Source organism: Cheilinus undulatus, linkage group 19 (genome assembly GCF_018320785.1).
Source record: "Cheilinus undulatus linkage group 19, ASM1832078v1, whole genome shotgun sequence".
Taxonomy (NCBI): domain Eukaryota; kingdom Metazoa; phylum Chordata; class Actinopteri; order Labriformes; family Labridae; genus Cheilinus; species Cheilinus undulatus.
In genome coordinates, this window is record NC_054883.1 from 39108800 (window position 1) to 39134083 (window position 25284).

The following is a 25284-nucleotide window of genomic DNA, read 5'->3' on the forward strand; positions in this document are numbered from 1 at the left end:
TCCGGAGCATAGTGGCTGTAGATGGGAACGTTTTATTTGCGTAGTTTAACGCTGTGAAAATGTACAAAGCGATTCATTTCTCCCCAAAACCCCTGTGTAAGGCACTAATTTTACGATGCAGGTTTTACCATTTTGTCTCCTTCCGCCGCACACTGATCTCTGATCAGCTGTGTGGGTCTATGGGCTTCTACAGGGATAAATAACACCACACCAGGCTACAATAAAGACAATATGAGCTATTTCATCTCAAGTGATGATGATGTGCTGTTTACTGTGGATACCAGAGGATGACTGGATGAACTGGAGTATACCGAAGAAGAACTTATACAGATGGAGAGTCAGTGGGCTGATTTCTAAATGATGATTAATTTATGATTGGGGGAAAATCCACACCCATCTGGCCCTATATAAAACACTAAGAAAAAGTAATTGCCCCCCTTGTTAAATCATGAGTTAACTGTGATTAACCACAGTTCTTGGAAAGCTGAGTCCAATTTCACTGGCCACACCCAAGCCTGATTACCGCCAGACTTGCTGAATCAAGAAATCACTTAAATAGAAGCTGTCAGACAAAGTGAAGTAGGCCACAAGATCTCAGAAACGCATCATGCCACAATCCAAAGAAATTCAAGAACAAATGAGACACAAAGTGGTTTCTATCACTCTAGGAAAGGTTACAAAGACATTTCCAAGGCTTTGGGACTCAAGTGAACCACGGTCAGAGCCATTATCCACAAATGGAGAAAACTGGGAACTTTGGTGAATCTTCCCAGGAGTGGTTGGCCAACCAAAAGGACTCCAAGAGTGCAATGATGACTCATCCAGGAGGTCACAAAAGAACCTAGAACCACATCCAAAGAACTGCAGGCCTCACTGGCCTCAGTTAAGGTCAGAGTTCACACTGGGCAAAAATGGCATCATGGGAGAGTTCCAAGGCCAAAACCACTGCTGACAAAAGAACACAAAGGCTCTTCTCACATTTGCAAGAAAACATCTTGATGATCCCCAAGACTAGTCTAAGGGTCAGGACATTGTGCAGCGTAGTGTTCTGGGTCGGGTCCTGTCCTGCCTGAGGCCATGGTGTGTTATCTGGAGAACTACGAGGCTGAACGCATCTCTGAAATATTCCTGGGAGAGTTTGACACACCTGAGGCCATTTGGAGCAGTGAGATGAGGTACATCCTAGTCTGTATTTTATATCAGGGCTGTAAAAGGCAGTTTAGAGGTTTGAAGTTTTATTTATTGTGTTTGAACTTTGTGTTTCAGGCGGATGATGATTGAAAAGATAGCTGCTCATGTTGCTGACTTCAGCCCCAGGCTGCAGAGCAACACGCGGGCCCTCTACCAGTACTGCCCCATTCCTGTGATCAGCTATCCTCAGCTCGACAACGAGCTCTTCTGCAACATCTACTACCTCAGACACCTGTGTGACACCACCCGCTTCCCTAACTGGCCGATAATAGATGCTGTAAGTCTCTCTTCTCCTGTCTTAATCTGACCTTTGGGGTTCCAAAGCATGTTCCCAATAACTTTTAACGCTGAGATGCTCTTTGTTATGGGTACAGGTAAAGCTGCTAAAAGACACACTTGAAGCCTGGAAGAGAGAGGTGGAGAAGAAACCTCCATCTATGTCTGTGGATGATGCCTATGAAGTCCTAAACCTGCCCGAAGGACAGGGACAGTAAGTGTTGACTCATTATGTCTTCTTACAGTTCTCCTACAATTCTTAATGGCAAATTTCTAAGAAACAGTGATAAATGTGAAGTATGTGGGCGAGGAAAGAGAAGTGAGTCGGATGCTGGAAGTATCTTAAGCTCGGTGTTTGATTGAAAACATGTTTGCGTCTTTATCTCAGGCATGAGGAGAGTAAAATCAGGAAAGCTTACTTCAGATTGGCGCAGAAGTATCATCCTGACAAGAACCCAGAAGGAAGAGTATGTATAAATATCACTAATGACATTATACCGTCAAATGGTTTTCTGTAGCCTGGTTTCATTGGTTTATTCTCTTTTTTAATGTGTAATTTTCAGGACGTTTGAGAAAGTCAACAAAGCCTACAAGTTCCTTTGTACAAAGTCTGCAAGAATCATAGACGGCCCTGACCCAGAAAACATCATCCTCATCCTGAAAACTCAGAGCATCCTGTTCAACCGACACAAACAAGGTACACAAAGATTTCTTTTCTATTCTTCTCATAAAAGAAAGAACTCCCCTCTCTGACCACTTCATTGTCTATTTAACAGAACTGGAATTGTACAAATATGCCAGCTACCCAGAGGATGACAGAGGATGAGCAGCTCTTCTCAAAGGCCTTCCCCCTCCTGCCAGCTGCTGTCGAGCTCGCTTTCCACACCGTCAAGATGCACAGATGTATACGTACCTGGAGGTGAAGATGTGAGAGAGTCAGACACAGCCAGCAGTGATGAGTGTGGAGACAGACCCCAGTCTGCTTAATGGTAATTTTCCTCTTAAAAAGCTGGAGAATGTTAGTTAAGATAAAACCAAAATTGTGGGTACATGCTGCAGTGATGAAGTGTCTTTACCCCGAAGCATGAGTCTGAAGTTCCACATGCTAACAACAACATGGGATCAAGCCATGGTCATACCACTCTGTTCAGCTGCTTCAGGACAGTTTTCTTCTTCAGCTGCACAGATAAATTATAAAAAGTGCTCCAAAACTTTGAGACAGTCCTGTTTGTTAACAATATTAATCCAGTGTAGAAATCTGTGGCGGAATCGGATAAATTGAAGTTTATTTGCGAACTTTGCAAACTGAAGATGGAAAATATGATACGTTCAGGTAACCTCAGTAAATTAGATGACTGTATTCTATATGTTATGATCTGTTTAAATGTCACATAAAAATGGGAAAATTTAGTTTTTGATGAGAAACTTTAATAAATACAGTGTGAATGTGTTTTTATTGAGGGACATACAATAGATGTGACAGACTGAATCAAAGCTTTTTAACCCAAGCTCTACTCAGCTAAAAACACTTGGAGTTTAAATATTTGCCCTTATTTTGTCTTTCCACTGAACTATAGAAAGTATTGATAAAGGTATCAATAAGGACTCAGATCAGCACTTTCAATGTGCTGTAGATAGAATTAAAAGAATTACAAATAAAACATTTGACAATAACAACCTTTAAAAATCTGAAAACATCAAAATATACTTAAACTATAAAAGAATGCTGTGATTAATCATGATTAATCACAGCAGTAATATGATTAACTTGATTAATTTTTTTAATCAACTAACAGATTTAACACTTAATGGTCATAGTCAGCATCTTTTTTGACACTTTTTACTGGTTTGAAATTTGTAACAACTCACTGACAGATGTAAAGGGTGATTAATAGTACTGACTTATAGACAAAAAAGTAAATTATAAAAAATGGAGGTACAAGGTTTTGGCCATACACCAGCGGACAGAATTCATATCTCAGTATTTATTAGCTGAATGGTTGTCCATGATATATATGCCTATATTTTTCTGTAATAATAAAAACAAGGTCAATCCACAGTAGCCAAATGTCATATTGCTGGCTTTTGGCAAAAACCTTGTATCTCGCATTTTTCACAATTTCATTTTTTGTCATAAATCAGTGCTATTGATCACCCTTTACATCTGTCAGTTTGTAATGAATTTTAAAGCAATAGTGTCAAAAAGAATGCTCTCTATGACCGTTCATTATAAAAAAAAAATACAGTGGGTTTTTTTCCTTTTGTTTGATTTACACCTTGAAAAGTGGTGACTTTGGACATAGGAGGTTTTGCACAGACTCTAGCAATATGAACCACAAGCACATGCACTGATAGAAGCTGCCCAATCCCAACATGTACATGACAAAGGACTTAAGCACAAACTACTCAATAAAAATGCTTCTCAAATAAAACTGTTATAATTCCCCACTGAGACTAAACATTTAAAATACATTATCTTATATTTAGTAAGCACATTTCTGTTTGTAGGTCTTGTAAGAAACATTTTACTGAACAATGGGCTTGGTATTCTTTGTTTCAAATTGACAGAAACTATCCTATCCCAGTAGAAACAATGTTGTCTCACTCTTTATCTTGTTTAAAAAATATCAACATATCTTTACAAAAATCAATAAATTGCCTAGCCCTGATTATAAGCATGTCTAAAACTATATATAAATGGTGCATGTAGCTTTTAGAGTCTGTACCTGCAATGCAGATTTAGATGAGTATTCATTTAAGATCTCCACATGTGTATCACTTATAGAGCTGAATGCTGAAAATGTGTTTTTATTATGAGACACTCCCTTCTTTTTCCATTATATTTTACTTTATTTATTTATTACAAGGGGCAATACACATGAATGAATATGGACATATAAATGCCATAGGCTACTTTCCATCTGTAGTCCCCGGCAGGCTGATGGTATAAACAACAAAGAGTACATTAAAAATCTACATAAAAATCAGACAACACCAAGAGACCAGACAACATAGTACAATAAAATACAAAGACGATACAGTAGGTTGCTGCATGACCTTTGCTTAAAGGAGACATATTGTGCAAAAATCACTTTTTCAGGCTTTCCTAACACAAATATGTGCCCCTGGCCTGTCCACAATCCCCACAAATGCCAGAAAAATCCATTCCTTCTCCCCCTCTCTTTCTCCACCTTTCAGAAAATGTGTGCTGAAACAAGCTGTTCTCAGATTTAGCTCCTGGTGACCTCACCAGGAGCATAAGCACCCGCCTCCAGGTTTGGATGGCCCTCCCCCACTTGGAGGAAAGTTCTGCCCTGCTTTAGTGATCCTCTCAACCACCAGCTGAGATGCTGGATAGCTCAATGGGTTATCCTGCTGACTATGGTCTGGGAGATTGATGGTTCAAATCCCTGTCAAGTTCAAAACTTTGGATTAAAGTGTCTGTAGTACCAAGAGTACTGCATCTATTTCCTGAGAGGGGTATGGTAGGGGGGCGGAGTCAGACAGCTAATCACCATTTAAAGCCACAGACACAGAAACGGCTCGTTCTGAGAAAGGCTGAAATAGAGGGGGTTTTAAACGTACAAAAATCCTGTACTAGGGTGTTTATTCAGCAACAAACTTCACAGGCATGTTTTGGGGACCTCTGAGACCAATTTAAGCTTGTCTTAAAAGGGTATAATATGTCTCCTTTAACTGCTCCAAATAAGACTGTGCAAAATAAATGGCTTTCTTGAAAATTATGGATCTAATTAGCTCAGTTTTTGTTTTTAAATTAATGCATTATTAATGTTTTGGGATTTTCTGGATGCATTTTTCTTTATTTCATCCTGATTTATCTTTGGGAGTTTAGTCAATAAATATCTGTAAATCTTTACTGACACTAGATCAGAAAACACGTTCAGGCCCTTCATTTCTTCCTTTAAGTGCTTCTTAAATAACCATTGGGACGGCGGACAGACTAATGCTTGAGGATCGTGTTTACTTAATGCTGCTGACAAATTTTAAAAGGGATGTTGCATTTACAGAAGTCAGGAAGATGGCAAAATGTTAATTTTACAGAAGCAGAGGCCCGCATCACAAAGAGGATCTGGGGTTAGTGAGGTAACTCCAGGCTAAATTCAGGGAATTTATGACTAAAAAGGTGGTTTATTTTCCACAAGTCAATGTTCAAGGTAAGACATCAATCTTTATAACAGCATCACCCACTGACAGGTAAATAATACTGATTCAAGAGCTTAAAACGCTTCACAAGAGAGGGTAGAAGGACAACCATGAAAACAATTTGTATTAATAATCACTGTTGTTTGCTTATATCATCCTCTAATGCAAAATTATTAAAGCTGTGTGGCTGTAAAGTTGTGAACATGGGCAAACTTTCCACGAGGAAATTATGTTTTGATGTTTATTTTTAGAAACGTGGAAACGATCCTGTTTATACTGACTTTGCTTATTAGTACAGGCTATAGGATAGACAATAAATTGAAAATAGGCCTGTTAAAATAATCAAGAATTAGATTAAATTGCAATATGGCCTGCTGCAATTTTCAAATGGCGAAGGTGCAATATTTCTTTAACCTAAAATTTGTTCCAAAATACCAGTTTACATATTTTTTGCAGCAGCAGCAGAGATGTCGTTCACTACATATCATGCAATTATCCACAGGCAGTTTTTTGCACTTTTTTGTACAATTTTCTGACTAAATAAGAGGAAGATGTAAAAATTATAACTCCTTCCATACATCAATTCCTTCCCAATTTGCAATACGAGTCAAAATCATCACAATTACATATTTTTAACACTGATCAGCTCTAGTTTTATCTAATGTTGCTCTGCTTATAATATAGAATGATTTACTGCTTGTGTTTGATGGTATATAAGGAAATTTTAAAAGCTGCAATTAGATAATTTTCACAAATCGTTCAGCCCTAACTGAAAACTAAACATATATCCAGTCACAGAGAATGAGAACATCTCATTTTTCCACCTTTTCAGTAGAAGTTAGAACTGGACACGTGGATAAATTAGCAGTTGATCTAACCTTTAGCAGCTTAGAAGTTGGTGTATACCAGCTTCCTGAATCCTGGTGAATTTAGGGGCAGAGTCTTCAAGTCAGAGGGCTCTATTGGAGACTAATCAATAGCATCTCTTTTTTTTACAATCCATCCTTTTCATCACCTGTGGAGGCTAAAGTCTTCCATTTAAATAAAATTGCATGAATTGCCTGTCCTAGTAACTCTTCATTGATATTTTAGAGAGAATTAATCCTCATTTCGATCTGTATCAATCTGCTTATGAAGGAAGAAATGAAGGCTGTGACAAATAAATACGTAACTTCTCTAAGGGCTCTATTTTGTCAGCAACAGTTGAGGAGTCATTTCTGTAGCAGATGCTGCTGTAGGATGAGACAGTATAACCGTCATAATTATGGAAGGCACTGCTTCTGATAACGTCGTATAAAAAGACAAAACAATAGTGGACACTGCCACTGATAAAAACTTTAAGTATAAAAAAGGTTTCTCAGTGATTTGGTGGCGAGAGGTCAAAAGCAGAGGCTAAAAGATTCTTTGTCAGCAGCTGTCGATTTCTTCAAGTATTGATTTGGCTCAAATTGAAACTCCTCCTAAATCTTTCGAGGGATTGAAGCCAAAAACATATAATTATAAGCTTGTTTTCAAAAGGTGCAGTTTGAACCTCTGGTTGACAGCTTGTGCTTAAGTGCTAATATTGGAGCTCATTCTCTATGCCTCACCTCCAAACAAAGACACCCTGTCATCTAAATCCCATCCCTTTCCTTTATATTTCGTTATCGATGTACCAGATGTCTCCCATCATGGCGTCGGCACATCCCTGCAGGGTCCAGATAGCCAGAGCCAGCTCAGTGTGGAGCTGCTGCATGTCTGTGATGTCTACGATGGAGGCAATAGTGTGGGAGCCCTGACCCAGCAGGATGTGACGGAAGGGGGATTTAGTGGGAGAGACGTATGGAGAGAGGAGGGAGTGCTCAACCTGGAAGGAGTAAATAAAACAGAACAATTTACAGAACTGTGTGTGTGTTGGGGGGGGGGGGTGTTTAAATATACTATAAAGCTAAGAACTGAACCAAAATGTCATTATTTTGCCTTATTAAAATTACTTTATCATTGTTGACTGATATCTAGTAAAAATACTTGAAACCCTCTTCATTTTAGATTTGGCAGACTGTAAGTACATCAACACGACCTCTGTGCCACAATGTCATTTTGTACATGTAAAGCTTAGAAGGCTTTTAGAATTTGATACCCATAAGTCATTTTAGCAATGTCTAAGACAGAAATACTGCATAGACGGTCACTAACAGCAGCAAACGCTGGTGTTATGGTTTAAAATGTGACACCTTGGGTTCCAGTATGAACATTTTAATACTTCTGTAAACAGAGCGGTGCTTTCACAGGACAGGTCATACCATAATGATCCTGTCGTTGATGATTCGACAGGCCTCCGGGTTGCTTAAGTCAGCGTTCTGGATTGTGTTACTGATGGCTGCAGCTGCTCGCTGGAAGGAGCCGTAGGCTTGGATCAACCAGGTGGGAGTCACATCCTTAAGCTGGCCAGACTGCAGGAGGAAAAGAACGCAAATCAACAAACTTCATGTTACAATCAAATGGTACTAAAATGCACAAAGAGAGACAATCAATCAAACAGGAGCTTGGTAAAAGGTGCAAGCACAAGGCAGAGACAAACCATTTTGAGCTGGTTGATGCGTTTGTAGACTTTGATCACGGCCTGGCGAAAGACTTTGCTGTACTGGCTCGGGTTCAGTCTGAGAAGATGGTCGTGGACAAGTCTGAGGGCCATACGACCGGCAAACTCCGCCGCCAATGCTGTGATCTCTCCAGTGCGATGGCTGGTCTGGTAGTTGAGGTGATCTAGGTTGTCCAGGTTGGTGCCGTAATAAATGTATTTCTCCGTCTACAGACACAAGAGAAGAGCACAATGTATGACAATGAAGAAGATGCCACAACACTGAACTGTATTAGGGAAACTACAAAACTATGCATTAATATTGCAGCATTAGGCAATTGGGAATCTTGTGTATTTTCTCCATCTTTTGATTGACATTTCTCACTAATGGAGGATTTCATGTACACAACTTCATGTGTTTTAAACTAGAAGAATTTATGTGGTCTATGTTGAATAGATAAAGGAAAAAAACAGCTCTTTTGCCATAGAAATCTAAATTTATTGTCTGATTTCTTATCAAAATGCCATAACAATTGCACTGCCCAAAATATGGTTTCGGTCATTGTCTCACTCCATTACCTGAGTTCTACATTTTTTATGTGATAAGATTAACAGTTAAATCATTACCAGAAGCAGCAGTATTACCTAGCATCTTTATCTGATTAACTCTACTAACAAAAGGAGGCTGTGCATTAATTTGTTTTATCATTTGTACTTGTTGTTGGAGCATACAAACATTCACAGTATCATCAGTCAGTATGTTAAGACTCACATCTGGGGAAATGAAGTGGAAAGAGACGGAGGGAATTCCAGATGAAGCCAGGAAGGGATAAGCAGAGTCATCCATGGACATGGGCCTCAGCCTGCACAGGACACAATAGCACGATAGCAGTTATGCTCCAATGAGCAGGAAGAGGGCTGCATTTCTCAGTTCAGGGAGTTATTTTGTCTTTCTGAGAAAACTGACATTAATAACAGCTGTCCAGACTAACTGAATGAGAAATCATCACAGCAGAAAACATTTTGCGAGAAATTCTTGAGAATATTTGGTTTCACAAACTGGTTATCTACTTACACATTAGCTTGCCAGGCAGATTTTCCAACCAAATCATACAGAGAGCCAGAACCGATAGGACTTTTCACCTACAAAATAAGGAGAGATTTAGTTCAAACAATTATTCATCCCTACAGCACTGGAAAAGATTTTAAGGATGCTGCTTTTACCTCCTTCATGGTGCTTTCCAGGAGGCTGTAGAGAAGTGGACTTGATGAAGCTATAAAGCTCCCACGACCTTTGGAGGAGATAAATTCAGTTAAGTGATCACATGAAAAAATACCTGGGAGAAGAGTGAGACAGTCAAGTGAACTACACTGACCCATGACAACACCGTCCAGGTTTATGTAGGTGAAGGCACGTTTTTCAATTGAGGACATGTAACCCTAAAAAGACAGCATAGAGATTTTTAGGAACATTTTCATTGCTTTTGTTGTTGTTCAGGAAAAAGATATGCAGTTCTCACCTCTAACCACTCAGTGGCGCCAACACTTCCATACTCTCCAGCACTCCAGCTTGCAAACACAAGACTCCTTCTGGGCCTGAAGCCATCTGGTAAAAAGAACCATGTGGGCAACAAAAGTGTAAATACATAAACATTTTTATACATTGTATAAAACGAGAGCCTAAAACAGCAGACAAATAAAGACCTCATGATTCAAAAGCAGGGAAATGGTCTGTGACATGAACAAGATCAAACAGAATAGATGATTGCTAGGCCAGCAAACAATTGAAAAATACTCTTTTACTTTCAAATAGACTCATTTGAACAATTAGCTGTAAAATAAGAGCTAGACCAGAAACGTTTCTAAAGGATTTTGCAGATGAGAAGAGGAAAGTGAACCAGCATTACAAGCATAATAAAGTTAAAGGAAGTCTTTCAAATATCTAGAAGACTCTGTAAAAGGAAACTTTTATGGGAAATAGGGTGAGAGAAAAATGGGCAAAAGAATTAAGATATCTGTGGCACTGCTATAAAGGAGAAGAACAGATAACTACATGGGAGCAAGAACAAAAACTAAACTAGATATATTTTTTTTTTATTTGGCCGGTATAATACCATTTTGGAAAGAGATTGGGAAAGGCTTGATGAAAATTTTTGTTGAATGGGTGCCTGAACATGTTATTTTTTGAAGCAAAACAAGTTCGGTTACTGTATCTAAATTTTGAGGGGATACAAGCTCCAAAATAAATCCTAAAGTAAGGGATAAAATTACTCTTTCAGAATAAAATAAAACACTTAATGCCACAGCAAATTTTAAAAGTCTATCTATTCTGTGCCTCATTTAAGTTCTTACAGTATATTTCTTCTTAAAGTATAGTTTGCAAAAGAAGAGTGGACCAAAATTCCAGTTGAGAGGTGTGAAAAGCTTGTTGATCGTTATAGGAAGTGATTGGTTTCAGTTATTTTTCCCAAGGGTGTGCAACCAAATATTAAGTTGAGGTTGCCAATAATTTTGTCCAGCCCGTTTTTTGAGTTTTGTGTAAAATTATGTCAATTTTGTCTTTTTTCTTCTGATTTTTTGTGTTGTTTCAATGCACATAAAGGAAAAAAAACGTGTGTATACCAAAACATCTGTAATTGCAGCAATTTCTGGGAGAAATGGTGTGTTTTCTGGAAAAATTCCAGGCGTGCCAATACTTTCATCCATGACTGTATAGGAGTTGATAACAATTTGTTGTTTGACCTCTTAACACCTAGCAGGACCAAATTTGGTCCTGCTCACCTTGATCCAAACAAACTTGCTCTGTGCACTCTATTATTGCACAAAAATAGTCATGTTACACATCAAATTAAACAAAAGAAGCTCATCTACAAGCCAAAATAAACCATTTTTACCTACACCACATCCAACTCAAAAAGGACTCAACTCAATGACCACATATCAAAGTAGCTGTAGTGCTACGCAGCCAGACACTTTATTTTGTGCCATTGAAAATAAATCTGCTCCTCTTGGTGTCAAACTTTAGTTCCTTTGTAAGACTTCCTTTGAAAGAGAACTATATGGAGGTCTGGGTGATTTTGGGGGGGGGGGGATATTCCATGATGCAGTGACAACCTATAATGGCAAATGAGTACCAAAAAAAAAAAAAAAAGTTTGATACATGTGATTTTTCAAATGGCAGAGACTGTGCCAAATTGTGCCCAAATGGTTCAAGAGGGGATTTTTTCCTGGATATTTCTAACTAAAATCTCTCTCATTTTGTCCTGATAACCCTCTAGTGCCATGCAATTTGAAAGATGTAATGTTAAAATGTGGTGCTTTGGCCTCCTGGAACTGAACTGAACTGAACTGCATTATTTCTATGAGACATAAATGCTAAAATTGCAAAAAAGAAATTAGGCGAAAATGAAATTTTTCATTTGCCAACTTGTTTCTCTCTGATCCAGTAATATATATATACATATTTACACTTCTGAACAAATTTCACAAGTGCCCTCTTCATAATGGTACCTTGATCATTCAAATAGACCTTGTAGTTACAGAGTTATACTCATTTAAAGATGGAGTGGAAATTTCGAGCAGTAGCCTAATAAAAGAGGCTCGGGCTTAACAGGTTAAGTATTGCCAGAATGTGCCTTTAATAGAAATAGAGTGATTTCAGACTGGTTTGTAGTGAATACTGCCCTCTGCTGGCTGTATATGGTAAGCAGCAACTTATTTCAAAAAACTAGAGGCATTTTCTACAAGCTCCTGGAGTGGACAGTCATGTTCTGTGTTTCTTTAGATCCCTGGTTCTCATGTGCTTGAAAAGGCATGATCTTTTTACAAATAAGAAATATGGTACATCAGTAAAAGCTCCGAAGAATGGATACGCTTCCTGAGTGCTTACTAAAGCCATAAGTGTTTAGTTCGCTGCATAGGCTGAATAGACACATTTAGCGAAGGGCAGAAGACCATCAGTATGCTCATTGGTGATTTTTATTGTGATGTCATGTCTGCACTTGTTTTCTAGCGTGTCATATCAGTGACACTTCTGCCAAAATATTACATGAATATGCCAAATAAAAACTATAAAGATAAATTATCAAAATGTAGCCATTAGTGCACCGGTTTAGCTGTGTGGGTAGAGCAGGCGCCTATATGTAGAGGCTATAGTCCTCAGTGCACTGGTTGAGGGATAGAGTCCTGGCCTCTGAGCTGTTTGGTGTGTGTGTTCCCCCACTATTCCTCTCGTCAGCTATCCCAGCATAACAAAGCCCCCCCAAAAATTAAAAATTATCAAAAAAAGTCGTAAATCAGAAACAATTGGTATGTTTTCTGATAGAATTTTCCTCCATCAACACATTTTTTTCCTGAGTAGTATATGCCAAGTAAATAAACTTTACTTACAGAAGAAATAAAGACTCAAACCCTGTCCAACAATTCTACTTTTTACTGTGTTGCAGAGTGCAATGTATAAAATATCTCACCTTTCTCCACCATCTCCTGAAAAGCCTTGGCCAGCTCTAACAGAACAGCACTGCCAACTGCAGCTCTGGCGTAACCTTGACCCCAGGCATCTCTCTGAGCTCCCAGAACAATGTAGTGATCTGAAGAACCCCATACAGACACCCAAAAAGCCAAAATTTAGATCTATAATGAAGAAGCAAATAATTACTGCAGATGAAAACACGATGATAAGTCATTTTCTACCAGGATCAGTGAATCCTTTGATGACTCCAAACACGTTGTGGATCTTGGTGTTGACGAGCACGTTGTTCACCTCTATGGTGACGTTCTCACTGCCTCCGAGTCTGTACGTGACGGATTCCAAGCCACCTTCAAAACCACTGCCTGCATCTGCTTCAGGACCGCCGATTTTCCTGCAGAGGAGACAGAGTGTGGGTGATTTTTCTGCTGACTGTGAGCATTTGTGCATGTTGAAGTATTCTTACTGTAGCATAGATAAAGCCATGTTTGCAGTGATAGTCTGAGCTGGGATTTCAGGGAGGCCAGATGACTTAGTCGGGGGGAACTGTGTGTGGTTGAATGAAGGAAATCCAGGGGTGTAGGGGTCTCCAGAGCCCATATGGACCTAAAAAACAACACACTAATGTCAGGCTGTACAAAGACATTTCAAATGAAGACTATGCTATCTGTTTTAAATGCAGTTATTTTACTGAGTAAGAGATTTGTTTTTGAACTGATAGGGAAAAAATGATTGATAGTCCCTAATTTCTTCTTTTCTTAAGAGTTACTCTAGGTTAGAGAGACTTGGTGATCATGACAATAATAAAAAAAAAGTTGTGCATATCAGTGTTAATTTCATCGACTAAAACTATGACTAAAAATCTTCATCGACAGCCTTTTAATCCATGACAAAATCTAGACTAAGACTAACAAAAATAGATCTGTGATGACTAAAACTGACAAAACCTAAGTTTAGTTTTTATCAAGATGACTAAAACGAGACTAAAATGTAATGTAGTTTTCGTCTGACATTCAAAAACTGTGATATTTCTCTACTGTGGGTAAATCTGTCAAAAAACAATCCATCTGTATCTATTCTTCCTCTCAGCTGTAGAAAGCAGGGACACCAGGTTTGGCAGGGTGCAGAGAACACACTACCATGATTTGGTACCAGATTTAGGCAAGAAAATAAATGCTTGGACTAAAGTAAAGACTGAAATGTGAGGACTTTTATGGACTAAAACTAGACTAAAATGTTTTGAGTTTTCGTCGACTAAAACAAGACTAAAACTAAAAAGGGTACAAATGACTAAAATGGGACTAAAGCTAAAATGCATTTCATTTACAGTCTATAAATAAGACTAAAATTAAAAACAGCTGCCAAAATTAACACTGGTGCATACATTCGTACTGGTATTGGCTGAAATATCAGCACAAATCCAGTATCACAACCCAAACAACTCTAATATCAGAATCAAGGTTATAACAGTTTTGGATTTTTCATTCGTTTTTATTTTTATTTAGTTTTTACCTCTTGCTTTAGATTTCAGTTTAGATTTTTTTATCCTGCTGGTTTCTTAGTTTAGTTTAGTTTTGATTTCTAAAAAATGCTTCGTTTTAGTTTAGTTTTTATTAGTTTTAGTTTTGTAGCAATATGGCCCACCTGTCGAGGGCCTGACCCAAAAGAGCTCTTCACTTTTCATTTTTTTGTTCAATTTTTATGTTTCTGTACAACTCAAGACCTAAAAGTAACCACTGAGCAAAGTCTTCTGCAATCAAATCAGGCCACTTTATTCGCTCCGGGCCTGGGTGTTTATGTCAGACAGTCTGCTGCTGACAAAGATTAAAACTAAGGAGATTTTGTCTCTAATTTTATTTCATTTTAGTAAGTTTTGTCAGCACAAAAATTAGTTTTAGTTAGTTTTCTTTATCTCATAAAGCTCATTTTTATTTTGTTTCAGTTAACTAAAAAGATTTTTACCTTTAAGTTTTAGTTATTTAGTTTGTTTTCTTAAGTATAATAACCTTGTTCAGAATATGTCAAAAACATCACAAGACTCGGTTATGTTTGCAAACTCACATGTCCGTAGAGCTCAGTGTCCGCGACATACTTGAAATCCTGAATGTCAGGGTAGATTAGGACAGCAGCAGCTCCGTTTGCGGCAGCAATATTCACCTAAGACACAAAAAAAACAAGAATCAAGGTTTTGGGAAAGTTCCAGCTACACACACAAAATAAAAGACAAATTAAAGGCATCAAAATAGCAAATGGTACCTGCTCTGCAAAAGTGATGTTCCCCGCCCGCAGCAGCAGCACGCTGCCTTCCAGCTCAATGCTCTTCTTCTTCAGGAAATCCAGATCCTTCTGACGGCCGTAGTTGCCGTACACCAGCTTCCCCTGCAAGCACATACGCACAAAATCCCCGTTAAAGACTAACAGTTAAAATTCACAAGAAGAAGAACAGTTGCAAGACTGACTTTATTAAAAGTGTTACTCACCTGGACCCTTTTAGGAGCGCTGTATGCCAGATAGCCCTTTGGCTCGAAGACATCAGGACCAAAAGAGACCCGGTTTGGACGAGTGCTTTGAGTTAAAGGGAAAACGATGTTAACAACAAGATTCAATTGATGATTTTCCTATGTTTAGGTTTATTTCAAATGCCTCTTTTCTTGAAAATAATCTTTATGAATATGTTTCTGTTACAGACAAAGTTTAAGATTATCTTCAGCAATGGTTACAAAGAAATAACATATCCATGAAGTTTGACTGGTTTTACTTTTGAACAAAAAAGGCAAAAAACAAACGATATTTAACCAAAAGTCTGCAAAATGCTCAGAACAGTTTGTCAAAATGCTTTTAGTCCAATTATGTAAGAAGGTGGCAGAATTGGACATCAAACTAGCGTATATAGAAAATGCATATCCCCTCCACCTGTCAATTCAAATCACTCCTCTAGCAGGCCAGCACCCTCCTAACACAGCATATTTAATTTTCCAGAAATAAATCTCATCCAAGTAAAGATTAAAAAGTTATCAACCTGTCAGGCTTCTGCAGCTGAACGTAGTAGATGTTCGTCCACGGAGCCATCTGAAGTGTCTTGAACTCGTTGAATATGCGGTTTGCCATGCTTATATCCTCGTCACTCCCTGCTGGACGCTTTGGCTGGTCAAATTCACTGTGGAGAAACAAAATCTAATTTTTCTTGCCAACACTGACTCACTTTATTCTTCTGAACAACTCTTTTATAAAGTTCAAACGCTTCTGAGTAAAAAATCCGACAGATGACCTATGAGCTCTTCAGGAGAAGTTTGAGGCTTTGGTGGGAAATGTCAGTCATGTTTTTGTAGTTTTTCACCTGAAAAAGTGAGCTTGTTGATGAAGTCTAACCACAAAAAGGTCTGTGGTTACACAGCTGTCAGGGGAGTACTCATGTCATGAAGCAAGAATAGTTTCTGTGCAAGAAATGATTATTTAACATAAGGTCATTATTACAGCCTCAGTGTCACAACTCAAGATATGTTTATATGTTGAGTTGTTGTTCATATCTTTTAAAGGGGACATGTTTTACCCTTTAAAGGAAAGTTTAATACTGTTCTCAGAGGTCCCCAAAACATTTCTGTGAAGTTTGTTACTGAAAAAAAAACACTCTAATATAGGATTTTTGCATGTCTAAAAAACCCTCTGAGCTATCCAGTATCTCAGCTGGCAGCTGAGAGGAAGATCAGGAGAGGAGGGTGGAACTTTCTTCGAAGCGGGGAGGGCCAACCAGAAATGGGGGCGGGGCTAACTCCACCATGACATCATGAGGGGAAAAACTGAAAACGGCTTGTTTCAGCACACATTTTCTGAAAGGTGTGTGTGTGTGTGGGGGGGGGGGGGGGGGGGGTGTTCTGGTATTTGAGGGAATTGTGGCCAGGGGCACATATTTTTCTTAGAAAAGCCTGAAAAAGGAATTTTTGCACAATATGTCCCCTTTTGCTCTGTGAGCAGTAAGGTCTTATATAGACAGGTGTGTGCCTTTCCTAATCAAGTCCAATCAATTTACTCCAATAAAAGGTGTAGAAACCATCTCAAGAATGATCAGAAGAAATGGACAGCACCTGAGTTAAATATACGAGTGTCACAGCAAAGGGTCTGAATTCTTATGGTCATGTGATATTTTAGTTTTTGTTCTTTAATAAATTTGCAAAAATGTCTACAGTTCTGTGTTTTCTGTCAAAATGGGCTTCTGTGTGTACATTAATAAAGAAAAAAAAGATATATTTTTGGTATTTTTGTGCCTTTATTTGACAGATAAAGGACAGTGGATAGAGTCGGAAACAAGGATGAGAGCGAGGAAGAGACATGCGGTACAGGGCCCCAGGCCAGATTTGAACCTGGGCCGTCCATGTACATGGGGCATGCCCTAAACCCCTAGGCTACCTGTGCTGAGGGGATTTTTAAAAATTATTCAGTCATAGGCTGCGAGTCACTCTGCCCACCTCCACTGATTGCAAGTAGTTTCTTTAAATGAAACTAACATTGTGCACATATTCTGCATATACTTATCAATTAACCTGCTTTTTCTTAATGTGCAGAATAACCACCAAGTGAGTGACAAAAGATGATACAAAATGCCTCAAACCCCCGCCAATATGGTCCTTATTACATCTTCTTGTGTGCAGTAAAGTGGCGGCTGAACTTTTAGTCCTAACAGAGCATGTCTCAGTATTTTATACTGGTATAGAGTTCACACCAATATGTAGGTTTTAACCATTTTTAGGATGAAAAAATATATCAAAAGGTTTATCTTATACAGCTCATTTTATGGTAAATCTTTCATCTATTGATTCTTCATTATCCTTTTATTTGCTTAAGTTTCTAGGTTAAATCAATTTCTTGAAGACATAAAAGGACAGATCACACATTTCTCATGCTAAAATAAATGCCAAAAAAATTAAATGAGTTTTAAGATGCGATTTAAAAGTTGGTAGGGTGGAGGATGTTTTGATTTCAAGTGGTAGTTTGTTCCACAATTTAGGAACCACCACAGAAAAGGCCATGATCACCTCAGGTTTTTAATCTGGTTTTGGAACAATGGGTTGAAGCTGATCATCAGACCTCAGGAATCGTGAGGGGGTGTCGACATTTAAGAGGCAGAAATGTACTGAGGATCTGATCTGTTTTACAGATGTTAAAACGAACTATAAAATCTTTGAATAAAATGAGCATATAACGACAACCCTGGCTTCCCTCCACTGTCTCCCTGTTCATTTTATAATTTATTTAGAGTACTTGTCGTGTAGCAGCATTTTGGACTATCTGTAAACATGCAAAAAAGGCCTGATTGACACCAAAGTAATGTGCATTACAGTGGTCCAAATGTTGAGAAATAAAAGCATGAATCACTCACTCAAAGTCAGTAAAACTATTTATTAAAAAAAGTCTCCGATGACAACACTGTATCTAACAGTAGAGTTTATTTGTTGATTCAATTTAAAATCATTGTCAAGCTTTATACCAAGATTTAAAACTGTGGATTTAACATAAGGCAACAGGGGGTCCAGGACCCTGAGAGGTGCACCCCGGGTTCCACTAGGGCCTTAAACAATTAGTTCAGTTTTCTTTTTATTAAAATCCAAAAAGCACATCCAGTCTTTCATGTCTTTAAGGCAGACATTTTATGATTTTTATAGTTCTACAATGTTTTCATATTGCTTACTCTCTTCAATGTTTATATCTCCTTTCATTGCTTTTATTTCTTCCTGTTTCATTAATATCTTTAGTCTGTTTGGTCCCAGTTAAGTTTGTTTCATTGTGTGAACCTTGACTTCCTATATATTAACGTTGTTTGGCTTATTATGATTATGCCTGCATGTTAAAATACTCCATTTGTTTTCAATGATGTCAAATAAAGTTATTACTTTAATTTTTATCACCTTTTGTCTCTCTTAAGGCACGAACAGCTGCGTGTTTATATGATAGATGCTGTATGAGCAAAGTGAAGGCTTCTTTATGTGATTTACTCAAAAATGGACTAGCAGCAAGTTTACGTTCTTGTTGGGTGTCTGAAGTTAAGGACTATTAAACAGGACATATAGTACTTAACAAATTTATTAGACCACCACCCAAAGTAAGGTTTATGCCACAGCTGCCCTAAATAAACAGCATTGGAGCGTTAATTACTAAAATCATTTTTTATGTTTCTGCAATGGTTAATACACCAATATGTAGAAGCTCTTTAACCATAATGATATTTTTAATGCTAAAATATAATTATTATTGTTATCCATGAATTTTCAAATTTACTGATTTACAAAAACACTGAAAAAATAGTAAAGCACATTAATATTTCTTGATTAATATGTCAAATTATAGTTATTCACTTGCATTCCTGAACAGAAAAAATTGTTTTAGTGGTTGAATGTTATGCTTGATTCATTTCTGACTTCTCAGAGAAGCCCAGTGAGCCGGCTCAAATTTGGGTGAATTCAGTTTGAGATTCCTCATTCCTGTTCAAAATGGTAAAACCTGGAGAGCTGACTGAAAAAGAAAGAGTCCGCATTAAAGCACTTCATGATGCTGGATGGTCTCTGAGACAAATATGACAGGTGGTCTAATAAATTTGTTAAGCACTGTACCTTACAGAGTGACCAGAATACCTGAGAGTTTTGTCGAAGGCCTGGCTGCTAAGTTTCTGAGTGAGAAGTTCGGTAACGTCTGCCCAGTCCATCTGAGAATTGGGAGCTACAGGAACAACAACTGGGTCTTGGGTCGGGGTCTTACTGGTCTGCTTTTCCACCGACAGCTGGAGGTCACAGCTTGCCGTCTGATGACTGATGAAGCCAAACATGTACCCTGTATAACAACAACAACAACAACAAGAACACCAACAACAAAAACACTGATTAATAGAGTGGTGCAGGAATGAGTCCTAAAATGTGGAAGTGAGTTAGCATTTTAGCTCTTACGGTTCCGGTTGATCCTGTACTTTACATTTCAGGGACATATACAACAAACAATCCAGAAAATGATATTAAGAAATAAAATGACCTACCAATCATAAAAATCAAAATCGTGGCCAGGATACAGTAACAAACGGTACGTCTGCTTTGGTGAGGTGGCACCGGCCTGAAGCTTGGAGAGCCTCCTGCCTGCCCATCATCCGTTTCTGTGCCGTCGTCAGACAGTTTGACCTCATCATGTCTTTCTCCATCTTCTTCCGGCTGCAGAGGGAAGCTGCTAGAGCGCTCACTGTTTATCTACAGGTAGAAAGAAAAGAGTAAAAACTATGAGAGAAATACGATTCCTCCCTGGTCCCAAAGCTTCTCTGGCAGACTGGCAACATATTAATCTAATCATGGAAAAAAGTTATTTGAAAAGGGTGTTTTAAATAAGTTGTAAAGAAAGGTAGCAATCACTCACCACTCTGTTAAACGCAGACCTGATTCGCTCCATTGTTGCTCAGTTTAAATCTAAAAACAGAGCAGAAGACAAAGAACAAGAGGTCATGAGTTTAAACTACAACAGGAATATTAAATAAATGATAAAAGATGCAGGCAAATAGAAAGGGAAAGGAAAGAGGAGGAGTAAGAGGCCATGTGGTGACTCATGCTAGAGAACAGAAATCTCCAGCAACACTTTTATTAGACCGCTGCGTTTCAGCATGTAGCCTTCATCAGGGTCATCAAGAACCACATAGCAAGCAACATTTAAATAGGGTAGTGGGAAAAAAAAATTCAAAATGTTTCTAAATTACATAATTCTAATCATCAGAAACAGCCACATCTGTATACCAGCCAATGGGGTAACAGTACCAGTGGGTTTGTTAAGTGATCGTCTGGTTTATGATCAATAGACACTGTCAAAGAGGCACAGGGTGCATCTAATGGGAGGCAGACACACAAAAAACATGTGTCGAAACAATACAAGGAAATGACCACTTGGTGGGGTTAAAGTGCATTCTAGGTCATTTTAAAGTGCTATCTGTGGGGATGAGGAAAAACATTTTGTAAAAGATTTTTATGAAAAGCTAAAGGACATGAGTAAAAATATCTAAAGAGGGACAGATAAAAGGATGTCATAAAACCAGAACACATAGAACGTTAGTTTGGAAATAAAAGCTTTTAGAGTTAAAAACCTAATAAAAATCCCAAATTAACTTTGTGACTCGTGCTCTAAACAGAGATGTTATTGAGAATACCCTTAATCTTTACTGTAAGTCTGCAGGGTGGATTGTGATTCCTCTAAAAACAGGCTTTAATTCTCTGAACCACTTCCCCATCGCTGAGATGTTGAAATAAACCACTTCTGGTTCTTCCTAATGAATCACAACATTTTACTGGGACTAAAGTCTTTAAAAACTTAAGAAAGAAACATCTCTTGAAATGGGAAGTCTGAGGAAAGTTGTACCACTCGAACAAGTAAAAACACTAGTGCTGTCAAACGATTAAAATTTTTAATCAGATTAATCAAAGGGTTGTTGTGGATTAATTTTGATTAATCATGATTAACCCTTTACCTACTGAGCCTGTGCCGGCGCTGTGTTTAATATGTCCGGAGTATTATTACCCTAACTCTGTCAAAGTTTGTCTGATCAGAAAAATTTCAACTGTGTTGGAAAGCTGAGAATTGTGGGCATGCGCACTTATATGGTCCATTATGGTACTTGCAACCATATGACATGGGCATTCATAGCAAAACACCAGAAGTATTGCGAGACCTCTACATGGATTCTCAACACTGTAACTTCTCCAAAGTTTGCTCAATCTAAAAAATCCCAACACTGACAGAGAGCTGAGAATCTGTGCTTTCCGGCAATATATGATATGTGGTATATATATTACAGTAATGTTGAACAGCACTGCCAGAACGGCAGCTTTGGCAGAAGACGAGTGAGAAAGGAGAGTGAAGGAAGAGAGTAAAAGGAGAGCGAGTGAGAGTGGTGTTTTGTTTTCAAAAAATAGCGTTAGATAGTGGCATTTGTGCGTGTCTGTCATGTGCAATAACAATATGTTACTGAGAATGTTGAGAATGCATTTTTTCCACCTTTATTTGCACTAATTGTGGCCTATGTATATAGTTATCTTTTGCACTGTGTTTTGCACACCCAGAGTCCTAGACTCAAAAAATGATTGTTCTAAACATGTATAGGTTCACATTTCAAATGTCATATCAAAACTTCCTGAGCAATAACAACATTTCTTTTCATAAAAGCCATGAAAAACAAATCTGTTTTTGTGATTTTCTTCTTTTAAACTGCTGACAATTCCATACAATGTGCAATAATCATTAACCAGATGCTGAAAAGTCACGGTCAAACACCAGCGTTTCCGCTACTTTTCCCCGGTCAAAATGACCGGCCGTCCTCAAGAATTCCGGCCATTTAGAACAACTACCGGACATTTGCTTTAATATTATTTTGCAGCATTAACAGCAGCAAAACGCATAAATCTGATATTCTGTGATACATCGATACAAGTCTGCGCTAAACGGGACTGAGGACACAGTTTTATTTCCAGACCTGACCCAAAACCCAGACAGTAGAAACCAAAGCAACAGTAAACCTGAGTAATTATTACCCTGTTATTTCAGACTGGTAGACACTTACACATGATGGGACCCTGGAAACGGCTGAACAGAGACTTTCTCTATTTTTTCTTTGTGTAAGTGGTTTAAAGTATCAAAATGAAAGCTGCGCGCTTTTCCTGACACGCAGTCAGTCACACAATACACGCCCACGTTAAACTCATAAACAACAACAGTTAGCTTCATATTAGCACCGTTAGCCTGTTAGCACATCTAAGCTGGCCGCTATCATAACTAAGCAGCTTAAAACAGCCAAATACCATCCTCCACCGACAACAACGAAGCATCCAAACACAGAACAAAAGTGCTCTGTTAACTGGACACTGCGTTACAACTCTACATTTCAAATGAAAAATGAGTCTTACCGTCAGTTGCTAATATCAGTCCTCATTGTGATATCACTGTAACCTCCAATAAAGCGGTAAATCCAACCATCCTAGTTTATCTGGACTAGTCCCGAAAAGATAAAAGCTCCACAGCAGATAGTCCGGTCCAGTCCTTCTCCCATGGCTTATCCAAGACTACTTCTGCTAATTAGCCGGCGTAGGCCTCTCTCTGTCTCTGCTGCTGCATCGGTGTTTATGACGCTCAGCTATACAGTTCCCTTTGTTTCAGCCTCTTCATTACTCACAGCGATGACAAACTCAAAATCCCTCCATACCGCTGATGATATTAAGCCTTTGGTCAACCAGGAAAACCTCACTTAGATTAAAATTCTGCTTTATGCAAAAGCTCTGGTCAAACTTTCCCTGCAGAATCTCCAGCAGTAATGAGCAGGCGCAGTAGAGAAATAGATTCGCTTTGACGTCATTGTGCATACATAATTAGCCATGTGCTTAAACAACCCCAGCACCGCAGGACAGTAGATGTAGTAAGATTAGGCAAATTTTAGTAAATATTAAGGCATTCTCGTATATATCTTCTAGGTTACACAAAATACAATATGCAAGTATAGTAGCGCCGCGGGTGCCAAGCAGGTCCAGTGAGGAGCCTGGATGGATTGAATTAGTCCTCAAAGAGGTAACTTTTTATAGCCTAATGAATGAAATTTTTTACCTGAACTACCAATCTGTTAATTGGTGCCTGGGTGCGATTTTGGTTGACCAAGTTTTTCTTTGGTTGACTACAGCCCTAAACATTTCTTCATTAAAAGAAGAACAAAGAACAGCAGTGAGTTGTTTTCTTTTCAAAAACAAGTCAAGTACTGACATGTCTTTAGTCGCCATGTTTCGCGTTATTCCTCAGTTGCTGCGCACAGGCAGCTTGATAGTGGCTACATCACGTGTTTTGTTGCTCTGATTGGCCCGTAGAGATGTGACAGACAGAACGTTCATCCAATCACACTCCGAGTTTTTTTCAAAGCCTCTGCTTTTTCTCAAACGTTTACTTTTGAAGCTTTCCCAGATGGATGTGTGAAACAAATCCATCTGGCGTGTCAGGTTAGTTAAGACCTGCTCTCAATACTTATACTAAGATTAATAACCAGCATAAAGTTTTGAGGAAATATTAATTTATGAAAAAGTACATTTCAACTTCCCAAAACCCATTGATGATGATATAAAACACAAGAAAGTGGCAAATCAATCATCCATTTCTGTAAAAATTAATCTTCAGTATTTTCACAATGCAGCAGTTATTTGGCTCTCTTAAAAAATATTAGAGTAAGATTGTTAGTTGTAATCAATCTCAGTTACCTAAAGGCCAATGCAAGCATCTTTAATCCGCTTAAATCACTTTAAAATCGATCAAAATTCTGCATATTTTCAGAATTTACAAGGTTAATACATTTAATTAGTGAATTACTGCTTGAATTATGACCAAAACTATCATTTAATAATCCCTCATCTTAGATTATCTATTGATAAAATGGTTTAGAACTTCCTCATCAGCATTTCCCATAATATCCAACATTATTATAGCTCTGCAGCTCCTGAAATATGAACAAGGCTAATTTCCTCCACTCAATATTAAAAACAAATAGCTTATTAAAATGACAATTTTGATTTTAAATGGAGAGAAAATATCGATTACGAAGTTGAGAACACTTCAGCAAACCTAAGAGAAAACATACGAAATATTTAATCAATAATAGTTGTTACACTGATTAACAATGTTTCTTATCTAAAGAGCTATAAACTATCAAAATTGCTTTCCATATGAGTCAGCTCACCTTTTTCCGGCTTTGACAGCCCCGTGATTTCTGCTACTACCGTGTCCAGCGGTGTCCTGTCCTGAAGGGTTTTAACACTTTCGTTTGTCACCCGTCTCAGTCACGGTCACGTGCTTAAATAGACCGCCCACAAATTCATGAAGAAGATGAATCTCAGTCACTTTTACTCGCTTATTTGGCTTATTATTGAGCAACTTTGCACTCAGATATTGAATTTAATATCACACTAAACTAGATTTAGAAAGAAAGGTTCTCTTGAAACTTTATTTTATTTCTTTGCCGCCTAAATTTAGTATAGTAAATTCATATTATATATTCATGAGTAATTTGCACCATTCGAATGAGTTTTTCGTTTTTTCCTCCTTCTAATCAACAATTAATTAATGAAAGGTCCTTTTAACGCCAATGCACTTCTTTGCCACCTACAGCAGCCAAAGTTGTAGATTATTAAAGCATGATGCAATGTGGCATAAGAATGAATTTAACCCTTCACTTCTCCCCATTGATGTCTCAGTAAGGAATCCTTTGTAATTTGTAATTTCAGATGTACCTACAGTTTCTACTGTGGTCAATCTTTTCACGTCTGTGTAGAAGTTTGTGTGAATTGTGTTTTGGTTAATGGGGGGGCTTAAATGAGACATCTCTTGTCGTGTTTGTTAGCTGCAACTGGATACCTTGCTTTAAGATGACATAAGAAACAGCTCTGTCGATACACTATATTGACAAAAGTATTCGCCCAACTGCCTTGACTCGCATATGAACTAAAGTGACATCCCATTCTTAATCCATAGGGTTCAGTATGACGTCGGTCCACCCTTTGCAGCTAGAACAGCTTCAGCTCTTCTGGGAAGGCTCCTGAAAAACAACCCCACACCATAATCCCCCCTCCACCCAACTTTAAACTTG

The 25284-nt window shown here is 38.2% G+C and overlaps 2 protein-coding genes across 2 annotated transcripts; one reads left to right on the plus strand and one right to left on the minus strand.

Moving 5' to 3' along the window:
* The first annotated feature begins 1046 nt into the window (after positions 1 to 1046).
* On the plus strand, positions 1047 to 2565 carry LOC121527595 (dnaJ homolog subfamily C member 13-like). Its single transcript, XM_041814610.1, has 6 exons — positions 1047 to 1175; positions 1267 to 1468; positions 1566 to 1681; positions 1856 to 1934; positions 2031 to 2164; positions 2244 to 2565. The coding sequence occupies exons 1-5, from the start codon at positions 1078 to 1080 to the stop codon at positions 2037 to 2039; spliced, it is 504 nt and encodes a 167-aa protein (XP_041670544.1). The 5' UTR covers positions 1047 to 1077; the 3' UTR covers positions 2040 to 2164; positions 2244 to 2565.
* Positions 2566 to 4304: 1739 nt separating this feature from the next.
* On the minus strand, positions 4305 to 24478 carry LOC121527579 (transferrin receptor protein 1-like). Its single transcript, XM_041814592.1, has 19 exons — positions 24379 to 24478; positions 20046 to 20095; positions 19678 to 19882; positions 19283 to 19478; positions 15679 to 15816; positions 15140 to 15224; positions 14916 to 15038; positions 14721 to 14816; positions 13126 to 13265; positions 12884 to 13053; positions 12661 to 12780; positions 9712 to 9797; positions 9568 to 9631; positions 9416 to 9483; positions 9267 to 9334; positions 8964 to 9054; positions 8192 to 8419; positions 7914 to 8063; positions 4305 to 7477 (listed from the first exon to the last, which is right to left on the minus strand). Exons 2-19 carry the CDS (start codon positions 20076 to 20078, stop codon positions 7265 to 7267), a joined length of 2274 nt encoding a protein of 757 aa, XP_041670526.1. The 5' UTR covers positions 20079 to 20095; positions 24379 to 24478; the 3' UTR covers positions 4305 to 7264.
* Positions 24479 to 25284: the final 806 nt, after the last annotated feature.